Source organism: Cervus elaphus, chromosome 11 (assembly GCF_910594005.1).
Source record: "Cervus elaphus chromosome 11, mCerEla1.1, whole genome shotgun sequence".
Classification (NCBI taxonomy): domain Eukaryota; kingdom Metazoa; phylum Chordata; class Mammalia; order Artiodactyla; family Cervidae; genus Cervus; species Cervus elaphus.
This window is the reverse complement of record NC_057825.1, coordinates 26801721-26823916: the sequence shown is the minus strand read 5'-3', so window position 1 is coordinate 26823916 and position 22196 is coordinate 26801721. Positions and strand designations below refer to the sequence as shown.

Here is a 22196-nt window from a genome sequence, read left to right as displayed (position 1 = left end):
AGTCTGGAGCAGGGCCAAGGAGCCTGTCCTTCCCTCAGTGCCGAGCTTGTCTTCTCTGCTCATGATCTCAAGCCTCTGCTCCGAAGAGTGCTGTAAGAGTCTTGGAATAATCGGTCTTGGAAAGCAATTTCAGCCTCTGTTTTCTTCCTTACGAGAAACTGCAATTTCAGCTCTGAACTTCCCAGGGTTGCCTGCAAGGGATGCCTGTGCCTGTGAGAGCAAGCAGAAGCCCCCAAGGGTCTCGTTCACCTTGTTTTCTTTTGTAGGCAAAGGACAGACCAAAGAGCCCCCAAGCAAGTATATTTTTAGGACTGAGTTCTTCCGGTCTCTTATCTGAAAGCTGGAGCTTTGATAACAAGAAAAAGAGAGCATCAGAGTTGTAGCTTTGCTGAACTCATAAAACAGAAAGTAGAATGGTGGTTGTCAGGGGCTGGGGCAGGGGATTAGGGGGAATTGTGGAGATGGTGAGGGTATAAAATTGCTAGTAGGTAAGTGCTGGATGCATGGCAGCATGCTTATAATCAACAATGCTGTGTCATAAACTTCAAAGTTGCTGAGAAGCTAGATGGTCATTTTTCTCACCACAAAAAAAGAAAGGATAATAATGTGAGGTGGTAGAGCTGTGACCGAGCCAGTACTGTGGTGGTGGTAATCACATTGCAATATAAGAAAATATCAAACCAACTGGTTGTATGCCTTAAACTTACACAGTGTTACATGTCAATTACATCTCAATAAAATTTAAAACAGCTTTTTCTTTTTTTAAAATTGCAGCTTCGATAGATACACTACTATGTATAAAATAGATAACCAATGGGAATTTGCTGTATGTCTCAGGGAACTCTCAAATCAGAGTTCTGTTACCACCCAGAGGGTGGGAGGTGGGTGGGAGGTTAAAGAGGGGGGAGACACATGTATCCCTAAGGCTCTGATGCATGTTGATGTATAGCAGAGACCAACACAATATTGTGAAGCAATTTTCCTTCAATTAAAAATAAATGTTTGGAAAAAATCTGCAGCTTCGATGCCAAGGAGTAGAGAGGGTCCAGGTGAAATATTCTATAGGGAATTCCAGGAAGGAAAGGGACCTGGAATCCAGTGGCCTGGGAGGAAGGTGAGTGCAGGAGACTTGGCTTGTTTCATAAGCAGCTCCTCATCCTCTTCCTTGGGTTCTTCAGAAAGCAGGACTGGGAGTCCTGGGAGGGGCCTGGTCCAGAAGCACCTCTGAGCTGAGGAGGGAGGGCGGGGAGGGAGGAAGTGGCCCCAAGGAGTTATCTGTGAGCTAGCACTAACCCAGCTCTGAGAGTGCATAAAACTTTCACAGTAGATCCTGGTTCATTGTTTTTCCCAGGACCAGAAACCAATGGTGGCATATAGTTGCTAAGTATTTCAAACTCTTAAACCAAAACAAACAAAAAAACCTCATAAACCTGGAGGAGGGAAAACAGAAATTTTGTTCTTTGGCAGGGCAAGAACGTGTGTAGCTTTAAACAAGGTAAATTTCGTAACTCAGAAAATAACATTTAAGGCGGTTGCGGGTGAAACCCACTTTGGAGACAACTGGAGTTTAGACTTTTCGAGGAAGGGGGGCCGGGAGATGTCACTTGCTCACCAGCAGGTGGCGCGTTTTCTTTACGATTACGGTCCCCACGTCTCTCGGTAGAACATCGCAGCCAGACTTGCCCCGAATTCCCTCGCCGGAAATCGCTATGCAGATAATAACCCTCCAGTGTCTGGAAATTAATTACCGCGAACGCGCATTCCTCCAGCGCCGACCGCCTCCTATGTAGCCCGTCAGAGTCACACAGCCGCGGGTACAGTAAGGTATTTCTGTCCGCAGGGCTTCCCCCTGACTATACGCGATTCAGCTAAGATAACTTTCTTTTTTCATCAACTACAGTTTAGTTAGACACTGCGTCGTTTCCAATACATTTATTATCACCTTTAGATAAAAAGAAAATGCTATAATCTTAGATCCGTCGAAAATAATTCTGACAACTCATACTTGTACAAAAAGTAAGAAAAAACTCCCCACAATGTATGCTCACATTTAACGTCTGATTTTCCCAATTTAAGGCGTGATTTTCATTCTATTTTCCGGGGATAGTCTGCCCGGAGTTCATGCAATTCCACATGAATATTCGTGCTTCGTACATCTTCTCATAATAAAGCAAGGATAGATGTATGCATACAGGAATTGTTTTATTTAGTAAGGTGACAAATAGTAACAAGGTACTTATGTGCTCATAAAGCGCTTAGGAAACGGGAAACTGCCTGGAAAAACAGTTCAGTTTCCCTTTCAGTTTTGATACTGTAACTTGTCTGCTGTTACAGTAAACACCGGCTCGTGGGTTCACCTGTGATCTATTCTCCTAAGACCCTGGAGTTGCTTGTACCTTATCAGAGCGTGTTATCTGCGCCAAGTGTTTGTGGAAGTCCTGTTGCCTACCTCCCCGTGGTTAAATACTTTCCCCCCCAAGCTGGATTTTGACCTGATTGATCGTAATGGTTCCAGAGGAACTATTGAGCCATTACAATCCATCATCTAAATGATTACAGAGGGATACCTAAATCTCCTGGTTATTTGAAAACTCTGTACATGCTTAAAGGGGGGTCAAATGAACAGACCCCCCGATCGTCCACAAAGTAGTTACAGGAAAGCTTGCGTTGGAAGCAAAAGCTCGCAATTATTAAATAAATTCCTTTTTTTAAAAAAGAGGTCATTTTTGTGTGGTTGGGAAGTGAGGAGAGGTGGGGTTCATTTTTGTAATCCAATTCCCGCCCCCCAAAGCAAAATAAGCTACCTTCTAGTTAATTTTCTGGAAGCTGCTCAATTTTCACTTTGAAGACAGGCTGGCGCGTTTCCTTCCTAGTGAGCAGGAGTCGGGAGAGGGTCTGGGGTTGGGGCGGGGGGTCTGGCAGAGGCTGTCGCCACCCCCTTTACGCCCAGGATTGGCGCGGCGAGGGCTCGCTTCGGAACGCGGCGCAGGGCGGTCCACGATCCGGTGCCACGTGCCGGCTTGGGTATCGCTCCCTGCTGGACCCCATCGGCACTGGCAGAGAAGCCCGGAGCAGAGCTGGAGGCCCGGTTGTTACTGTGGGGCCATTTCCCCAGGGCTTGCTCAGGCCCAGACTCGGGTGCCCGCGGTTGCGCGGGGCTGGCGGTGGGTGAGCGAACCAGAAACAAGCAGTGGCGGCGGAATTTGAACCTGCTCTGGTCCCTGCTGGAGCCCGCGGGCTCTAAGCGTGTACGGGCTGCAGCCACGGCGGGGAACCCTGCGCGGGACGCCCCGAATGGCTTGGGCGTCCAGAGACGAGTTTCTCCACCTTCACTGGGCTCCGGGGGGCCAGAGGGTGGTTGAGTCCCGCCCGAATACCCAGGACGTTGACCACACTGGAACCGTGATGTCCTTGCGAGTTTTAAACGAATCTGTCTTAGTTGAAAAGCAACCTACCTGGTAGCCCTGTTCTCAATCTACCCACTCTGCAGTCCAGACAGCGCGAGGGTACCTAGAGTCAGCTTAGTTTGATCAATTTCTCTATGTTCCCATGGCACAGAGAGGTGAGGGGTTCTTAACTTGCAAGGTTTCTTCCTTCCATTCAGAGGGAACTAGAATCTAGTTGGTCTCCACTGGGGACTGAAGCCAGGGTTTGCGGGGGTCATCCCCTTGGGAGCTTGGATTGAGATGGGAGACTCTCCAGCAACTATCAAATCTTGAATTTCATTATTCCAGTCTTCTGGGGCTGTTCACAGTCCAAGACCTAGAAAGAGTGTCGTTGAAGCCAGGTGTCTGAAACAGAGGCAAGGCTGGGTAATGCCAACGTCCTGCATCTGTCTCATCTTGTCCTGTCCTACCTTGCAGATCAGCTCCGGACAAGGCAGCTTGAGAGGCAAAGCCTGAGATGCTCAGCTAAGACAGACAGCTCTAGCCCTGCAGCCCCATCTTGCTTCATACCAGCTATTAGTTGCGGGATTTGACCTGAGTGGGGATCAATTTTCCAGATAACCAGGCAAAAGCAGTATTAAACAACCGGGTTGCATGGCCCTTTCTTTAGGATCCCTAAAAACTTTCTCCAAGAGCTCTTTAGGGATTCTACTACCTGGAGATTTCTAGAAGTCTTTGAGGCATGTTTGCCAGGGACCCTGGTTCAGAAGAAAGAGGCAAGTGGAAAGATGGAGTCAGCACAGTTGCACTGGGTGGAGTTCTGAGCAAGAGATGGGGTTTGTACATGCCAGTAGGCTCCTTCCATCCTACCGAAACATCCTCTTCCTGGGAGACATTTTCTAAGTGGGCTGGACAGCCAGATGCCTCATTGTGGAGGCCTCTTTGGATTCTTTCACTGCTGGTTAATAGAAGGTGCTAAGCTGTGTCTCCTAGGACACCCTGAGACTAGGGCACACAGTTTCCCTGGCCCAAGGTGGGAGCTGGTACAACCCAGGAATGCCCTGCTGGACTTTCCCTCCAGGCCTTCCTTTGCTCCTGGAACTTGCTGCCTTGGAATCTCAGGAAAGGGAGTGATCTCAGCTCATTCTGTTCCCAAGGGGCCTCCCAAGGGCCAGAATGTCACCCCAGGCTAGGATTTTTCCAGCTGCACAGGCAAACTTACATGGGTTCCTTACTCTAACACTAACCTGCAGGGGCTAAGTACAGTCTCCCTTGTGGCAAAGACTGCACCCATTTGCTCTCCTCCCTTCCCAGGTCAAAGCTACCTAGGGGCTGGAGGCCAGGCTCTTTCTAAAGGCCCGAGGGTAAGACAAGGGTCTCCTCCAACTATTTCTTTTGGGGGGCATTTCCACTACCATTTTCCTGGGTCAGGAAACCAAGACTCCTTTAAAAAGAAAGCCAAACACAGAGTTGCAGACGGAAGTTGTAAAGGTCTCCAGAGACACAGTGCTAGTATGCAAGAGACCCACAGAGGCCAGGGTCCAGTCTCCAGGGCTAAGGGGAGGGGGCTCATTAAGCAGCGGCCTTAAGGGCAAACCCCAGGAGTATGAAGGTGCGAATCTGGATCCACCCAAGCCTGGGAGACCAGCCCCTCCTCCCGAACCCGGGGCGGGCTGTTCCAGAGAGGTGGCAGGGAGGGAACTGGGCTGGGGTCAGCTGGAGGTCAGCTCTTGGAGCCAGGCAGTCAAGGGGTTACTGGTACTCTCCCTAAAGCATAAGCAGTGAAGACAATTTCTAGCAGCCAGAACCCTGACCCTCACTCTCATCTCAAACTTCACTTGAATCAGTCTCTTGGACTCAAAGGCCCTAGAGCTGAAGAACTTTGCAGCTTGCATCGCGGCTCTGTGGTACTTAACTCTCCAAACTCTCATCCATCCTTCTAAAACAAAATAATACAGGATTTTAGAGGGCATGAATCTCAGAAGGTTTTTGGATCCTAGGAAAATAACTATCTTGACTTCTTGCTCCATCCTCCGCCTCTAATCTTTCTAGCGAACTCGGTAACCCAGGGTTTGGGGCCAGTCATAGGCACTGGAGTCTGGGTGACCGCCCTGGCGCTGAGCATTCTCGGATGTCTTGAAGCTGTTCGGTTCCAGAGGTATTCTGGGACAAGACAGGCTATTCGGCGGGGCCGAGGTGTGTTGGGGCCCAAACTAAGGCACCAGGATCCCGACGCACCGCTACCCCGCCCCCCCCACCCCCCGCCCCCGACCTTGCACGGGCTGTGTCGTAGGCGCGCAGGAAGGGGACCGAGAAGTTTCAGCCCAGTTTCATATGGAAGAGGCTGTTTTATTCGAGCTCGCCTGCCGGGACCTCGTGGGCCTAACACGCAGAAAAGGTCTCACAGGTCTGAAGAACTGGGGACGCAGGTCCCGGGAGGTCGGGGCCAGGCGAGCGCTGCAGTCCCAGCCGGCTGCCCGGGTCAGCAAAACTTTATGTCTCAGTGCGCAGGCGCAGGGCAGGATGGTTGCGGGGAGGGGGGCAGGGGAGGGAGGGGAGGAATCCTGAGGCTAGAGGAGGGGGGAGGAGGGAGGGAGGAAGGAGGGAGGGTGGTGGATTAAAATAAGTAGGCGGCTCGGTGCTAAGGGGTAAGTGAGTCGGAGCTCGGTCTCTCCCCAGCGCTTTCTCAGCCGCTCCGGGTTCAGACCCAACCAAGGAGCCGCGAGAGAAGTTCACCAACCTCTGGGCGGACAGGACTCCAGGGCCGCTGAGCGCTCCCGCGTGTCGGGCGCTCGGAGTCCCCGCGGCCGCCGGAGAGGGGCTGGGACTCTTGAGTTCCGCGGGTGCCTGTGGAAACCCAGCGCCTCTGGCTTACCGGGTCCCCCCGCAGCGGGAGCCCCAGAGACGCGCTCAACTCCGGGACCGCCGCGGAATAAGGTAACTGCAGCCCTGGGCGCCCGGGCTTGGCGAGGGGAATGCGGACAGGATCCCCGGGGTCCCCTTGTCACCGCTCTGCGGGTGTCTCTTCTCTCTCCAAGTCCCGGAAAGAAGCTCCTCTTACCAAATGAAGACTGCTGGACCTCTGTGAAAGTGAGAGCAGCTGCAGTCCTGGGTGCTTGGGGGTGCTTGACTCAGGAATTTCTCGTGCGGGGGTCCTCGGCCTCTGACCCGGGGGGAATGAGGGGGCGGGTCCCCGCTACTACCCCTAGCGCCGCGGGTCTTCGCGGAATCCCGGGCGAGGTGCCCGCGGACTTCGGAAGTCAGCTTGTGGCCCCTTTCTTAAGAAACCGAAGCAACTTGTGCGGGCACAAACTTTCCCAAGACGCGCGCCTAGCTCAATCTGACCTACTTTAGCTGACGAAGGAGGAGAAGAGAGTGGCCGGATGGTCACGGCCGCCCGCGCCACGGACAGGTGCATGCCCCCGCCGGGTCGTGCTTTCCTGAGCTCGTCTTTTTGCAGAGTTGCGATCGGGTACGCGGCTGGCCCGACCCGGGAGTGCCAGCCGGCGTGCCTGACCCCGTCTCGCACTTGCGCTCCGACTTCGGGGTGTTCTTTATTCGGTGATTGCTCTTGTGGTCGGGGCCTGGAGAGTAACCCGCGACTGACCCGGTGGAGGGGAGCATGTAAGGGGCGCGAACACTACTCCCCAATCGGAGACCCCGCACGCCGCGGTAGCGGAAACAGGGCAGCCGCGGGTGTTCTCAGTTTCAGGCTTGAAAGGGCAAGATTCGTTTGCTCCGAGGACTGTCTCCCTTCACGGGAAAAGGTGGGAGCGGGAGGAGAGAGGGAAAGAGGTGACGGGCTGCCTGCTGAACTCATTTCTCCCAGGAAATTTCTCTCGTAAGAGGAATGAAAACCCACAGCCAATCCCTTTTCAGCAGCTCGGCCAGTCGCAGTGTAGGTTCTTGAGTATAGAGGAGTTGCGACGGTTTCTTTGTTGCCACAATTTGGTAAATTTCACCCGGGCTAAGAGCTGCGCGCTGGCTCTTGGGAACAGAAACCACGTGCAAGGCTAGTTAATCTCCCAGGTTCATGGCCTCCTGGAGAAGAGAGAGGCTGGCAAGGACGCGGAGTGGGGGAGGCGGGAGGAACGGATGGAGGGCGACCGGTGAGTGAATGTTCTATATGTGGTTCCTCAAAGTAATTGCGATTTTAGTAAGACTGGGGAGCAGATCACTAAGGACGCAGCTGGGCATTTAGATGCAGGGGTATGGCCGCCTAGCTGAAGGGTTCATTCGATCTCGTTCGTTGGGAGAATTAAACAGAAGTGTCCGGCGCCGGTCAGTCCTCTCTCCAGGGGTCCGGACGCTTGTCAGCACGCGTGTTGGGGATTCGGTGTCAAGGATGATTTTTCCGGGGCTGATGCTGGGCTCCTCCAGGCGCTCGCTCGTGGAGCTCGCTCCTTCCTCATTAATGCAAGCAGTTAACTCGCTCACGCTCAATTAGCCCCGAATAAACCACTTTAATAGACTCTTGCACACTTCATTAATGCCCGGCATAGGGCTGGCGGCAGAACCGGGATTGGCGCTCTACCGCACGAGAGAAGCTGTGTCTGAACCGCTCGGGGACCCGGGCTGGGAAGCGCTAATGGCGTTTGATGCGCGTAGTCGGCACCCTTACCCGCGCCTCCCAGGTCCCGGGGTCCTAGCTTCTTGCAGAGCGGATGCCTGGCCTGAGGCAGGCAAGAGGGCTTTCCTCTCTTGTTTAAGGATCTAAAGCAGTTCACACTGGGGGTACGGGGTCAGGGCCCGGAGAGCCACTGGGACTGGGCGTTTGCTCATCTTCTCCCGCAGGAGAGGCAGAGTGAGAATTATGTTTTCCTCTTAGCGAACCGCCTGAAACTGGATCTTGAATTCGGCCCATTCTTGGTACTTTACTAGTGTAGAGAGCCACGTTTCGAACGAATTTCGTCCCCGGGAAAACCGTTGACCAGAGCCTGGGGAGCTTTGCCCTGGGAATGCGGCAGAAAGCAAACTGGCTGCGCCGCTGAGAAAAAGAAATTGAGTGTTGGGGGAAACAAGATCGGGCAGGTAGCCCCGAAAGGTTGGCTCCCAGGAGCAGTTTTGGTGTAGGCGCCCCCTCCCCTCACCGAGCCAAAGTCTGGGCTCCTGGGGGTGGTCAAGGAAAGGCTGGGTTAGTACACGCGGGGCCGGTGCGATTCCCTCACCCCGCCCGGAGCGGGCCCGGGCCCGGGTGCAGCCCAGCGCCCGGCCGCCATCGTCCAGGGATAGACCGAGCGCCGAGAGGAGCAAGTGAGGCCCCGGCGGCGCCCGGCGGGCCCCGGGGGGAGCCAGAGATAAGGATCTGATTTCCAGCGCCTGGAGGGGAAGGAGAGGTGACAGCAAATCAAAGAGCGCTCACCTCGCCTAAGTCTGGGCAGACCTTTGAAGTCGGCGAGTCATCTCCTCTTTCTCCCCCTCCCCCTTCCCAATCCAAACAGGCTCCAGCTTTCTCTCTGGCCCGATTCGTTCTTCTTCTTCGCAGCGTCTCAGCGCCTTAGGAGGGTCTCGGGTTGTCCCAGGCGCGACAGCGTGAGCGACGCAGCGGAGAAGCCCGCTGCCCAGGTCACGGCTCCGCCGCCGCCGGGGTCCGCGCTCCCCCGCCCCCGCATCCCAGTTTGTGCCTCGCCGAGACCCTGGCGGAATTAATTGCTGCGGTCCGACAGGGGTTTCATTGGATTGACGATTTAACCTGCGCAAGCAGATATCTGCCGGTTCTGGGTGTTCGGCACCTTCTCCACCTTCTGCAGAGCCTCTTTGCCTATGGGCCACCGCACTGGATGCGTGACCTTCCTGCCAGCCTCCAAGGAGAAGGCTTTCTAGGTCCAGATTGTCCTGCCTTCTCCCGGGAACATCCTGGGCACTGCCCTCACGTTAAGTTAACAGCTTCCCTGGAGCTAAAGGCAGCCTGCGCCTTAAGGACCTGGGCTTTGGGGAAGCCAGGCTTTCGAAACCGCCTGGGTGATGTCGGGTCTGTGGTGAAGGGGGGAACAAAACAGGGGCCTGCCCGTCCCAGGGTTGGGGACTAGGTGGAGGAGAGATCTGAGGAAGAGGAGGGGGGAAATCAGGAGTAAAGAGAGCAGTGGAAGTCAGGGGATTGAGACAGGCAAAGAAGTGCCTGCGGCCTGAACACCCTGCTCCCCGGTGCCTTCTTGAGATGGAGTTCAGCACTTGAGCCTCCTAAGGCCCTCCGTGTAATTTTGGCTTTCCTTCTCCCTGTTTTTGCCTCCACTGGACAGACATGAGCTAGGAGTGTCTGGGAGGCACAGACATAAAAATTCTTTCTGCGGACTCCAGACCTGTCCATGGAGGCTAAGGACCCTGACCAAGGGTCAAGGAGGCCAGGAGACACCAGACTGCTTGTCACATCAGCAGGGCTCCCCTCTGGCTTGGCTCAAGCTCCCTGGCCTTGCATTTGGAGGGTGCGTAGCCCACAATAGCAGAGGCCCAGCCTTCATGCTCCTGCTCATGGGGAAACCCACCTGCTCAGGGAGGGGGTGTTCAACACACACACAAACATCCTGAGAGCCCGAAGACCCTGTCCCCCTTTCTAATGGGGTAGGGAGGGCGCAGGAACAAATGAATGCATGTGGCTGAGTGAGTAAATAAATGTGGGTGTCACTGTCCTTGCTGAAAGAAAGGTGATCCCCAAAGACGATGGAAAAGAGTCGTCCACAAGCAGCTGCAGAGAGGGTGGCATCAAAGGGGCTGGGTAACAGTGAGACAGAAAAGCAAATTTGAAGTCAAAGTTGTGAGTTGTAAGGAGAAAGAGGACATGGTTTCTAGAAGCCAAATTGACTGTCAGCAGCTAATAGAGGTTAATGCTCCGGAGCTGAGAGATGTGTGAATTTGTGTGCTTTTGTATGTTTGCTGTCTGCCTGTAGGACTCTCTGTGGGTGCCATGTGTGTGTGTGTGTGTGTGTGTGTGTGTTCAGTTTCTGCATTTTGTTTAGTAGCACAATACTGATGGTTCGAGTTTATCTTTGCACCTTGTTGTCAACTCTGTTCAGAATGTGTGAACCTGGGTTTATCTGTCAGTGTGCACTTCTGTATTTGTTTATCGGAACATGAATATGTAAGTGCGCTTCCAAGTGAGTTACCTTTGCAGGAGGGTGTGATTCTATATTGACTCGGGCTTGTCTGGATGTACATTCCCTGTGTTTCTGCCTCTCTCAGGGTCAGGTACACTGTAGACTCTCATTTTAAGTTGGTCGCGTTGCCCAGCACTCAGTTTGGTTTCTGTATCAAGTTTGTGTCTCTGCCGGAGGCCATTTGGAAGGAGTCCTTGGATTACTGAAGGTTCCTGTCTTCTCCTTGAGGCCAGTGAGATCCCTGAGTGGGGTCCTAGGCACTCAGCTCAGTCTCTGGGGATAAGACTGGTGTGGCCGGGCTGGAACTCAGAAGGAGGGCCTGAACTTGTCTGTTTCCCCCTCCCCTCTTCTTCTTTTCCTGCAGCAGGAAGACTGGGAACAGACTGCCGCTTCGGCCATGGGCAGCAAAACCTTGCCAGCACCGGTGCCCATCCACCCATCTCTGCAGCTCACCAACTACTCCTTTCTTCAGGCAGTGAACGGCCTGCCAACGGTGCCCTCGGACCACCTGCCCAACCTGTATGGTTTCAGCGCACTGCACGCAGTGCACCTGCATCAGTGGACGCTGGGCTACCCGGCCATGCACTTGCCGAGGTCCTCTTTCTCCAAAGTGCCTGGAGCCGTGTCCAGCCTGGTGGACGCGCGTTTCCAGCTGCCTGCCTTCCCCTGGTTCCCTCATGTCATCCAGCCCAAGCCCGAGATCACCGCTGGAGGCAGCGGCCCCGCGGCGCTCAAGACCAAGCCGCGCTTTGATTTTGCCAACCTGGCCTTGGCTGCCACGCAAGAAGATCCATCCAAGCTTTGCCGGGGGGAGGGCCCTGGGTCCCCTGCCGGTGGGCTGGGCGCCCTCCTGGATGTGACCAAGCTGTCCCCCGAAAAGAAGCCCACGAGGGGACGCCTGCCTTCCAAAACCAAGAAGGAGTTCGTCTGCAAATTCTGTGGCCGCCACTTCACTAAATCCTACAACCTCCTTATCCACGAGCGGACGCACACGGACGAGAGGCCCTACACGTGCGACATCTGCCACAAAGCCTTCCGGAGGCAAGACCACCTACGAGACCACAGGTGCAGTACTGCGGAGGAGGAGGGGTGCAGAACAGAGCTATCAGTCTGCTTCTGATGCCATGGCTGCCCCCCACCCCCGCCCCCAGGTTCCAAGCCTCCTGAGTTTCTGAGCTTCCCCCTAAATCAGGAAGGAAACCACCCAAGCTCGGGGCTGGGTTTCTGGAGCATGGGTGGAGAGAATATGGCAGGAAGAGGTCCCAAGCTCCAGACAGGCATGCACGGCTTCCTCCGTCTATAACACTGTTCGAGAGAAGTTTCTGAGATGAAGTGTGACATGCGACACATGTGACAATTAAGCACTTGAAATGGGCAACTAGTGTAACCGAGAAACTAACTTTACTTAATTTTAATAACCACACGTGGCAGGTGGCTACCATCTTGGACAGCCAGTGCCAGCCAATTGTCCCACCTCACTCACCATTGGTGTTGACTCAGGCCTTATAAGGAGGCTGTGCTGGCCCCTGGTCAGGCAGGCAGGGATCCACCTAGCTGGACATGGGCACAGCTAAGATAGGAGGTGTCTCCCTTATCTCCCCATCCCCTCCCCACACTCAGCATGTGCCCGCTCCCCACTAGGTACCCCATGTCCTTCTTTCTTTTGAGGTTCAAGCTCCTCATTGTTGTGGGAAGGGATTTTGGATAACTATTTATAACATTGCATCATTTTTGCAAAGCTTAATTGTCGGTCTCCTTTTTGCCTTCAGATATATTCACTCCAAAGAGAAGCCTTTCAAGTGTCAAGAGTGTGGGAAAGGATTCTGCCAGTCCAGGACTCTCGCTGTGCACAAGACGCTACACTCGCAGGTGAAGGAGCTCAAAACCTCCAAGATCAAATGCTAGACAGAGCCTCCGAGTGAGTCACCAGGACCCTGGTCACGCTGCCCCCTCCTCCAGAGGGAACAGAAGCCCAAGGCGACTCTGGCGGGCAGCGAGAGGGGCTCCGGGGACTTTCCTCCATCCCAAACGCGTCCCCCGGGTCCCGGGCGCACGCGGAACTTCACAGCCGCGCCCCGGGCCATGACCCCGGCCGCCCGGGCGGCTCCCCCAGGACGCGGCTAAACTCTTGGCCAAAAGGCGGTACTCGTGTGGCGGAAGGGAAACTGCATTAAAAAGAGAACGAAAGCTTCGCGGAGCCGCAGCGGCGCCTCTCCCAGAAGTATTACTTTTTCTATTGTTATTTTATACGTTTTCTTTATTATTTTTTTTTTCTTTGACCATATAAGCTTGTAACTCTGACTGCGGAGAGAGAGGGGAGAGGAAAAGGAGATTTGTGCTCTCGCAGCTTCCCACCCCCTCCTCCCGCCCCCATCCCCACCCCCGGGAGCCTGCAAAAGTGTAATCCCAGTATCTGCTTCAGCCTCCGGCCCAGGGAGCGCGGGGCCGAGGAGCGCCCCTCCCGGCTCCTGCCGCGCTGCGGGAGGTGGGCTCCCGGACCCGGATGGTGGGGTGGGGGGCCTCGGGCCCTGCGGCTGAGGGGGGCCTGGCCTCCGGCTTCCCTGCTCCGCTGCCCCTACGCCGCGAGGAGCTGAAGGCTAGCAGCAGGGCGGTGTATTGCGATTGGCACTTTATGCTGACCATCGGTAACGGACATTTATCACTGGAGTTTTTAAAAATATTAAATAAACGGTTATTTTACAGGCATTGCAGGGTGGGTAATTTCCCTCCCCCAATTCCTGCGTTTTCTCCCCAAACGCAGCAAACTGGGCAGCTCCTTTTCTTGAGAGGAGCCGGGGCTTCGATCCCCACGGCGACCTGTTCCAATTCTGCAACCTTCCCCTGATTGGGGTCAGTGGCTTGGGGTGCATGGAGACGCCCTCCTCTCTCCCGATGGTGGTCAACCTCGGATAACTTAATTTACTTTTCTTCTCCACTTTGGTCTTGGGGCCTCAGTATCGTCTCCCCACTGCGAATCTCCAAAGGGCTCCAAAGAAGCCTAGTCTGCGGCCAAAACCTCGAACGTTTCTTACAGTATCTCCAGGAGCCGGGTCGCTTCGAATCCAACTAGAGGAAAAGAAAGTCACCCCCCCCACCCCCCCCAAACAAAAGCCTCCTTCCGGGCCTCCTGCTGCTGCCCAGGGAAGGGAAGGAAGCGCCCTCCCCTCACGGTCAACCTCAAACCGGTACCCTCCCTGGGGGCCCAATAGCTGCTGCAAATAGTCTTCACCGCTGCCTCTCCTAAGTCCCCAAACCTACGTCCCTCCCTCCGTTAGGATCCCCCCGACACGATTCTCCGGCTGGGGCTTGTCCCCAGCCTGGATCCCGGCTCCGTGCCCGCAAAGATTTCCCTGCAGTTTTAAAGCCTTGTCAGGAATGGCGGGGGCGGGCGCCCTGGGAGGCCCAGAGAGTCGAGGAGGAGAAATCCGAGTCCGCCCTCCACAAGTGGAACCTTCCCTGGGGCGCCTAGTTTTCTCACAATTAGAGGCCAGGCCGCCGGGGGGCTCTCCAGCTTGGGGCGGGGTGGGGCTCCCCCAGCTCCCGCAGCCCGACCGCGCGGCGGGCGCAGGCGGTGGCGCTCCCGGCCCTTCCCCAGCCTGCTCGAGCGCAGGCTCTCGGGCTTCCGCGCCTGGAGCTCAGCGGCCGCGGGCACAGCTGGGCCGAGCTTCCCGGCAACTGGGACTCCCCCCACCCCCAATCCCATTCGGACTGAGAAAGTGGGCCCGGGTCTGCATGAGTTAAAACGTTCTCTAGCCTTTCACTGTGGCATCCCCATCTCCGCTGGGAACGCCCCCTCCCACCCTCCGCCCTCGGCCGGCAGAATCTCCGCGATTCGAGAAGCCAACTTATCGCCGAGGCCTTTGCCGGGACCGCGCGGACCGAAGCAGCCGTCGGCATTCGGAGCCACGCTGCCCCCTGCTGGACAGGCCTGGAGGGGCGGCCCAGGAATGGGGGCACTTCGCTCCGTCCTGCTCTAAGCCCTGAGGAACCCTCCTCCGCAGGCCCTGTAGGCGTCTGGTCTTGCCCTTAAAACCTTCTTGACGCGCGTGCCAGGGCCCCATAGAAACGAGCGGGACAGAGCGCTGCCGGTTCTGGACCGGCCTATGAGATCTCCGCTAGTAGAGCAAGATCCCAGGACTTCTTACCCCCGGGTCCAAAAAGACTCGCAACAGGAAAGGATGGAGCCCATATCCCAGAGAACTGTGACCTCTGGGCATCTGGAGCGAGGGCTAGTCAGTGGGTTTGGGACTTCGACGGCTGGCTCGGGCCAAGGCAGCGCAGGCTGTGGTATGGGTGGTGCCTGGCCTCAGCTTGTGTAAGCGCGCAGGGCAGAAGCCTTGTCCCTTCCTTATCAGACCTTTGAAGTGGTTGTTCCAAGGTGAGGACAGTGCATGGGCGTGCGCGCGCACACACACGCACTACCCAGAGTTTTGAGCACCTCTGAGGACCTGAGAGAGCCTCATTCAGTCCCTTTAGTCTCTTGGGGTGGGGGTGGGAGGGTGTCCATCTTTATCATGGAGAAGGGAATGTCAACCCACTTTAGTATTCTTGCCTGGAGAATCCCATGGACAGAGGAGCCTGGTGGGCTACAGTCCATGTGGTCGCTAAGAGTCCGACAGGACTGAGCTACTAACTTTTACTCACTCATCTTTCTCAAGGATTGATTACTGCTGCTGCCCTCCTGTCCCTCACATTGCACCACTTCCAACCTCCCCAGGATATATAGAACCTCTGCAGGAACTCAAGGACTTCACAAAGACTTGAAGGTGGGGGGTGGGGGATTGCTAGGGAAGATTTTTGTTTCTGGCCCATCCAGCTTTGGTACCGTGAATCCCTGCCCCTGCCCTCCATCCCTAGGCCCTGGCCACGGAGAAACAGTATGAAGTGTGCATTCTTGGAAAAAAAAAAAAGAATCCCTAAGCGCAGAGTTTTGGGGGATGAGGTGGGAGAGGGGCTGAGTGCTGCCCAGAGACCTCCAACCTGTTCCTAAAGCCTCTGTCATTCTGGTGGAATCAGAAGTCACTTTTCAGTGCAGCTCACTTGCAGTCTGTCCGCATGGCAGGGGTTTCATAGACTGATCAGTAACAGCAACTGCAAAGGGAAGGGCAAGCCTGGTCCTGGGGCCACCAGATCCCACACAGGCTACAATTTCCTGACCATACTCTGTAGGTCGTATGAAAGGCAACCAGAGGGTTAGAAATGCTGGGTGGGTTTTATGCCTGTCCACTCTGCAGGTGGCTAATTTTTTCCTGCCACAGATCTGGAAGATTCCACCCTGCCCCCACTCCCCCCACCCCTCCATTTTCAGACATGAAGTAAGCTTCCTTTGGCCTCACGTGCCTAGCGTGGCTTGGGCCGGTAGAGTTCTGCTGGAACCCTTCCCAAAGCTGCTAGGCCTGCAGGTCCTCTTTAGCTCAGGGGTGGGGAAACTACCCGACCTGACTTCGCTGCTGGGCGGAGAGTAGGCACAAGAGACCCTTGGTGCAGCTTGGAGCTCCCCTAGTGCTGTTCTGGGAAGAGAATCAGGAGCGCCCTGGGGAAAAGAACAGCTCTCAGGGGCCTTCTTCGTAGAGGACGGGTTCAGGTTCCACCTCTTCCTTCCGGAATGTAGCTAGGGGGTTTGGGGCGCACGAAGGGCCTTTTACCCGCTGACCTCGTTGTTCCGGATTCAGGGCTAGCATAGGGTCCTGGAGGACGGAGAAAGGCAGTGAGATGGTGCAGGGCTCCTTGATGGCACCTCATCTCCGAGAACATGGGACTGTGATATCTTCCCCACCCCGTCCCCTGGAGCCTCGGCATCCCGAGAAAGGGCTCAGAGGCGTCACCCCACCTCCCAGAGCACGATGACGCCGTGACGTCAGGGCATCCTCCCGCTGCCACAGGGATGTCACTTAGGCCTCCGGCAGGAGCCGCAAGGGCACCGCGACGCCTGCAGCGGTATCTCATTTACGTCCTTCCATGGCGTCACAGAGGGGCCACGCCTAGAGCAGTGACACTGTGCTCCCACACTTCCCGGTCCCGCCCCTCAAATTCTGCTTGTAAAGCCGCCAAGAATGGGTTGGTCCCCCAGCGACAGACTCTGCAGACTCGAAGGGTGCGCAGCTGCCCTTGGTGAAGGAGGATGCCCAGCAGCCTCTGCCTTTGGGATCCGGGTGGTTTAGAACAGTCGCCCTGCGCCAGGGTTTCAGAGAGCCAGCTGTCGCCCCGCCCACCTGCCGGGTCCCTGGCCACCCGCCTCTCCGCCCCCTACGCAGGCCCGGCGCGCAGGCGCAGCTGGAACTCACCGCCCAGAGTCCTGGGGCGCGGGAGCGCCGCGTCCCCGCGCAGTGTTAGGCGATTGCTGAGTTACGTGCCCCACTCTCAGGGGTCACAAACTCGGGGTAACAGTGGCCCGGCGGACACATCAAGCCATTGGCATATGTGAGCGCTAGAGATGCCGACAAGGAAGAGGGCACCTCTGGTTTAACGCTGGCTGGAGACTTTTGGAGTTCCTTTTGCGTCTCTAGAGTCCAGCGCATCCGAGGCCCGAAGGAAGTCCCTGGGATTCCAGCCGGCAGGGGTGGTGCGGCCGGGCCCCGCTCTAGATGAGAGAGTCCACTGCATCCCTAGCCTTTTTGGGCAGGGTCTCTGAGGCAAAGGTCTGGGACCCCCACCCCGGGGGAACTCTTAGGGGCACAGACCTGGTTACCCACCCTGTGCGTTCAGCCCCGCTTTGGGGGCCACCTCTAGGACCAAACTGGTGGTCGGGCCCAGTTTGCATAGGTTTCAGACGAAAAATTCACTAGGGACATGAGATTGCTATCTCATGGAGATCAAACCTCATGTCAGTGGCAGAGGATGAATTAGAATCTGTGCTTCATTTGTGGCCTTAAAATGCAGTTCTAGCTTTACCTGCCGCTCACAAGCTTTGCGCAACGTCCCTACACTTCTCTGAGGCTCGCGATGGGGCTAATACTCTTCCCACCTACCTCATTCGGTTAACGCAGAGGGCAAAGTCATACGTGTTTTCTCAGTCATTTATTCACTGCTTGAACCAAAACCTGAACCCTAATATTATGCAGAACAACTTGGGCATTTACGAAGCACCATGTAAAAGTATTATTGGGAATAATAATGCTTCGCAGGGTGCTAAAGTAGCCTGCCTCTCAAACTGCCATATTCCTGGGTGAATCTTTGTCTTCACTTTATTATAACCCAGGGATTTATCATAGCCCACTTTATCATAGCCCATTCATGAAATGGGTTGGAAAAAAAGTATCTGATTTGGACTATTGTTTTCAAATAAACAACGTAATTTTATTTCTTACAGTTCTGGAAGTTGGAAGCCTGTGATTAGGCTGCCAGCATGTGGACTGGTGATCTTGAAGCCTTCCGGAAAACTTTGAAAGAAGCTTTCTTTCTTTCTTTTTTTCTAACTCCATGGAGACAAATAGATTAATCATTTCACAGATTATGGTTATCTTCGGTTGAGAGAGGAAGTCAGGAGACAAAATGTAAGTGCCCTACTCACCACTCCTTTGAGGCATATGCTTAAGGAAAGAAAAAAAAAATCACCCTGGGGCAGACTGAGGTGTGGGTCAGGGGCTATTATGTGGCAGGTGTCACTTAATAAGAGTAGGGATATTTCACTCTGCAAACACCTCTCACTATAGTTGTCTTCGGATTTGTGCTTCCTTTGATTTGTGTTGGAGTGTCCTAGCCTTCAGAAAAGCTAGTCACACAATAGTATTATGTGGACACATTTGCAGGAATGTTTCTGTCACCCATCCACCCAAGCCCTGGCCATCTGCTGCCATTTTTTTGAATACTGTTTTATTTGAAGTATAGTTGATTTACAACGTTGTGTTAAGCTCTGCTGTATAGTAAAGTGATTCAGTTATACATATATATATGATCATTATTAAAATTGTATCATTTTAATATTCTTTTATTATAGTTTATCATATGATACTGAATATAGTTCCCTGTGCTATACAGTGAGACCTTGTTGTTTATCCATTCTGTTAACCCGACCTCCCACTCCATCCCTCCTCCAACCCCTTTCCCCTTGGCAACCTCAAGTTTGCTCTTTATGTCCCTGAGTGTGTTTCCATTTCACATTTGTGTCATATTTTAGGTTCCACATATATGTGATATCACATGGTATTTATCTTTCTCACTTACTTCACTTAGCATGATAATCTCTAGTTGTATTTATTGCTGCAAGTGGTATTATTTCATTCTTTTTTTAATGGTTGGGTTGTATTCTGTTGTAGATATACATATGCTGCATCTTCTTCATCCATTCATCTGTGTTTCCATTCTCAGCCATTTTCCTGACCAGTGCTGGTTCCAGCTCCAGCAATAAGAATATAGAAGGACTTAAAAGTGGGATGGTTTGAGATGGATGAAAGATCGGATAAATCAGTTGAGAGTTTTGTTTTTCATTTCTAGACACTTTGTTGGCTGTTAGTAGCTCAGCCATCTCTGGGGAGGGATAAAGTATAATTAATTTATTTTTAATGTTTGGTTTGATTGAACTCTTCTGCTAGGGAGATAAGATAAGGAGTTTTGTCATGACAAGTGCAAGGATGGATTGCTTTTTGTCATTCGCAGGAGTGGGTACCACTTGGAACCTGTAAGTAGATGGTGGCATGAGATGAGAAACTTTACAGGAGGCGTGAAAGAAAACTAGAGGAGATGGGGCAGGAATGGCTAGATCTTTGCCACTCCAAGAACCAGAGAGGGAAAATGAGAATATGGGCCTTGTCTTAAATAATGAGATGTACTTGGGAGACTGGTTCACTTCTTACTTGGGTCAGGAACTGAGCATCTTTGTGCAGAGTTCAGAATGTCTTCAGTATCTCACAGCACATGTAGCTCCTCCTGTAGGTGCAGTAAGCCAAGAACCAGAGCATGGTGCCATGGCCGTCAGGAAGAGTCTCCATGGTCTTGTCATGGGAGAGATCGAGTGATATTGAAATACTTGACCAGATACTCTAAGGCAGGTCGGATGACTTAAAGGGTTCCTGTCAAAAGAAGGAAGAGGAGGGAGGAAGGGAGGGAGAAAAAAAGGGTGGGAGGGAAGAAAGCAGGAAGGAAGAAAGACAGGAAGAAAGCAAAAACCTTCCTAGAATTTAAAAAAAAAGCAACAGTTCTTACCAACTGTTATAGCGATCTATGCATCATAAAATCCATCTTTTTAACGATAAGGTTCATATCTTCTGTATTCTTTTTAAAATTTTTCAATTTCCTTGTCTATTAATTCCTAACTTTGGTACTTAATGTGTTACAAACTCCTACTATGATGGTAGAATTGTTGTTTTCTTATTGTAGTTTTTTATATATATAGTTTTTTTCCCTAAAAATAAATATACCACAAATATTTTCAACATATATAAATGACTCAAAATTCATTTTGCTCAGCACCACCACAACATTTCTCACTACTCTTATGCCTCAGCTGTTCACATAAGGGGCATTACTCCTTTAAATTTTGGGTTCAGTTCAATTCAGTTCAGTCGCTCAGTCGTGTCGGACTCTTTGCGACACCGTGGACTGCAGCACGCCAGGCCTCCCTGTCCATCACCAACTCCCAGAATTTACTCAAACTCATGTTTGTTGAGTCAGTGATGCCCTCTAGCCATCTCATCCTCTGTCGTCCCCTTCTCCTCCTGCCTTCAATCTTCCCCAGCATCAAGGTCTTTTCCAATGAGTCAGTTCTTCAGATCAGGTGGCCAAAGTATTGGAGTTTCAGCTTCAGCATCAGTCCTTCCAAAGAATATTCAGGACTGATTTCCTTTCGGATGGACTGGTTGGATCTCCTTGCAGTCCAAGGGACTCTCAAGAGTCTTCTCCAACACCACAGTTCAGAAACATCAATTCTTTGGCGCTCAGTTTTCTTTGTAGTCTAACTCTCACATCGATACATGACTACTGGAAAAATCATAGCTTTGTAATTTCTGGGAAAACTGGATTATCCATAAGCCCAGCCTGGCTTTGTTCGGGTTTGTCTCTCCTTGACAATCAATAATACTCTTTGGAGACTTCTCAGTGTGGGAGTGTGGATAATGGCAGTGCCTGGGACTTTACCATTATGGGAAGCGTGAGGCATTATTGGATTTCTTCAGTCAGAAACCAGGCAAGCTTTGGCCCAAGACAAATGATGTTTTAATTATTGTAAGTATGGGTTTACCTGGGTCTGGAAGGATTAGGAGTGCTGGGAAGGGCATTGGGTTTCAATATGTTGCCTCAGCTATCCACCTCCCAATATTTTAATTTAAACAGTACCAGGCATAAAGAAAAAATGAAATAAGTTTATAATGAACACCCAATTACCCACCACCTAAATTTCACAATTAACATTTGAACATGTTTGTTTTTTCACATATCTACCCATCCATCCATCCCTCCAACTTTTAAAAATTGAAAATCTACACAAACACCAAATAATTGAAAAAATGGTAAACACCCTCATAGCTTCCTCAAAGAGTCAACAATTGACTCTATGTTTTGTTGTATTTATTTCTCTCTCATTGTCTTTCTCCCTGAACCATTTAAAAGTTAACTCCAATATATTTCAAGCCTAAATACTTCAATGCACATCTTTTAGGAACAAAGACTTAACTTTACATAATCACAACATTACTATCACACCGAAGAAAACTAACAAAAATTTTATCTAATACCATCAAATACACTCTCAATATTAAAATTTCCCCAAACTTCCCTAACCTTTTGAATTTTAAAAAATTATAATCCAATCAAAGTAGATTGTCACTGCATATGTCTTTAGCATCTTTTTATCTAGAACCATTTCCCATTGAAAAAACTTTATTTTGAAATAATTATAGGTATACAGGTTGTATACAGAGAGGTTTCATGTATCCTTCACCCACTTTCTCTCAATGGTTACATCTTACATATTGTTAATACAATATCATAATCAGAAAAATCAGTATTGGTACAACATGTGTATATTCTTATGCTAGCTTTTCACAAACATAGCAGTAGTACTGGGCAGATTCCTGTAACCACCAGCACAATCATGGTATAGATTTATATCATCACCACAGAGATTTACTGGTGTCATCATTTACCAGTTTGAGTGAAGATAGAAACATTATCCCCTGTTATAGACTGAATGTGTCCTGCCAAAATCCCTGAGTTGAAATCTTAACCCCTAAAGTGATGGTCTTAGGAAATGGGGCCTTTAGGAGGTAATTAGGTCCTGAGGATGGAGCCCTCACAAATGGTATTAGTGCCCTTTCAAGAAGAGTCATGGGAGGGTTAGCTTCCTTCCTGTCTGCTCTCCACCATGTGAGGACACAGTGAGAAGACAAGATGGCTGTCTACAAACCAGGAAGATGACCGTCACTGGACACTGGATCCAGACTCCAGAACTGTGAGAAATAAATATCTGTTTAAGCCAACAAGTCTATGATATTCTGTTACAGCAGCCTGAACAAAGGTCCCTCCTTTTAAGCTCCTTGTTTATGTCACAGTAGTCTTAAAAGTTTCCTCTACACATGTGGAGATGCAAACCAGACAATGCTATTCTTTTTGCTTCAACCATCAGGCATAATTTAGACAACATGAGAAGAGAGGGAGGGTCTACTTGTGTGTAAACACATTTTTGCTTTTACCATTGTTCTTTCTTCCTGATGTTCCAAGATTCCTTTTTAAAAATCATTTCCATTCTATTTTAGGGTAGACCTGATGGTAGAAAATCCTCTTACTA

General features: G+C 52.0%; 1 protein-coding gene across 1 annotated transcript in view; it reads left to right on the top strand.

The window, feature by feature from the left end:
* OSR1 (odd-skipped related transcription factor 1) overlaps positions 1-13183 on the top strand; it is a 161023-nt gene extending 147840 nt beyond the window's left edge. Inside the window, 3 exon segments of the mRNA XM_043917640.1 lie at positions 10842-11542; positions 12247-12358; positions 12360-13183. Coding sequence (XP_043773575.1) covers positions 10875-11542; positions 12247-12358; positions 12360-12563 — 984 coding nt within the window. The 5' untranslated portion in view covers positions 10842-10874 and the 3' untranslated portion in view covers positions 12564-13183.
* The last annotated feature ends 9013 nt before the right edge of the window (positions 13184-22196 follow it).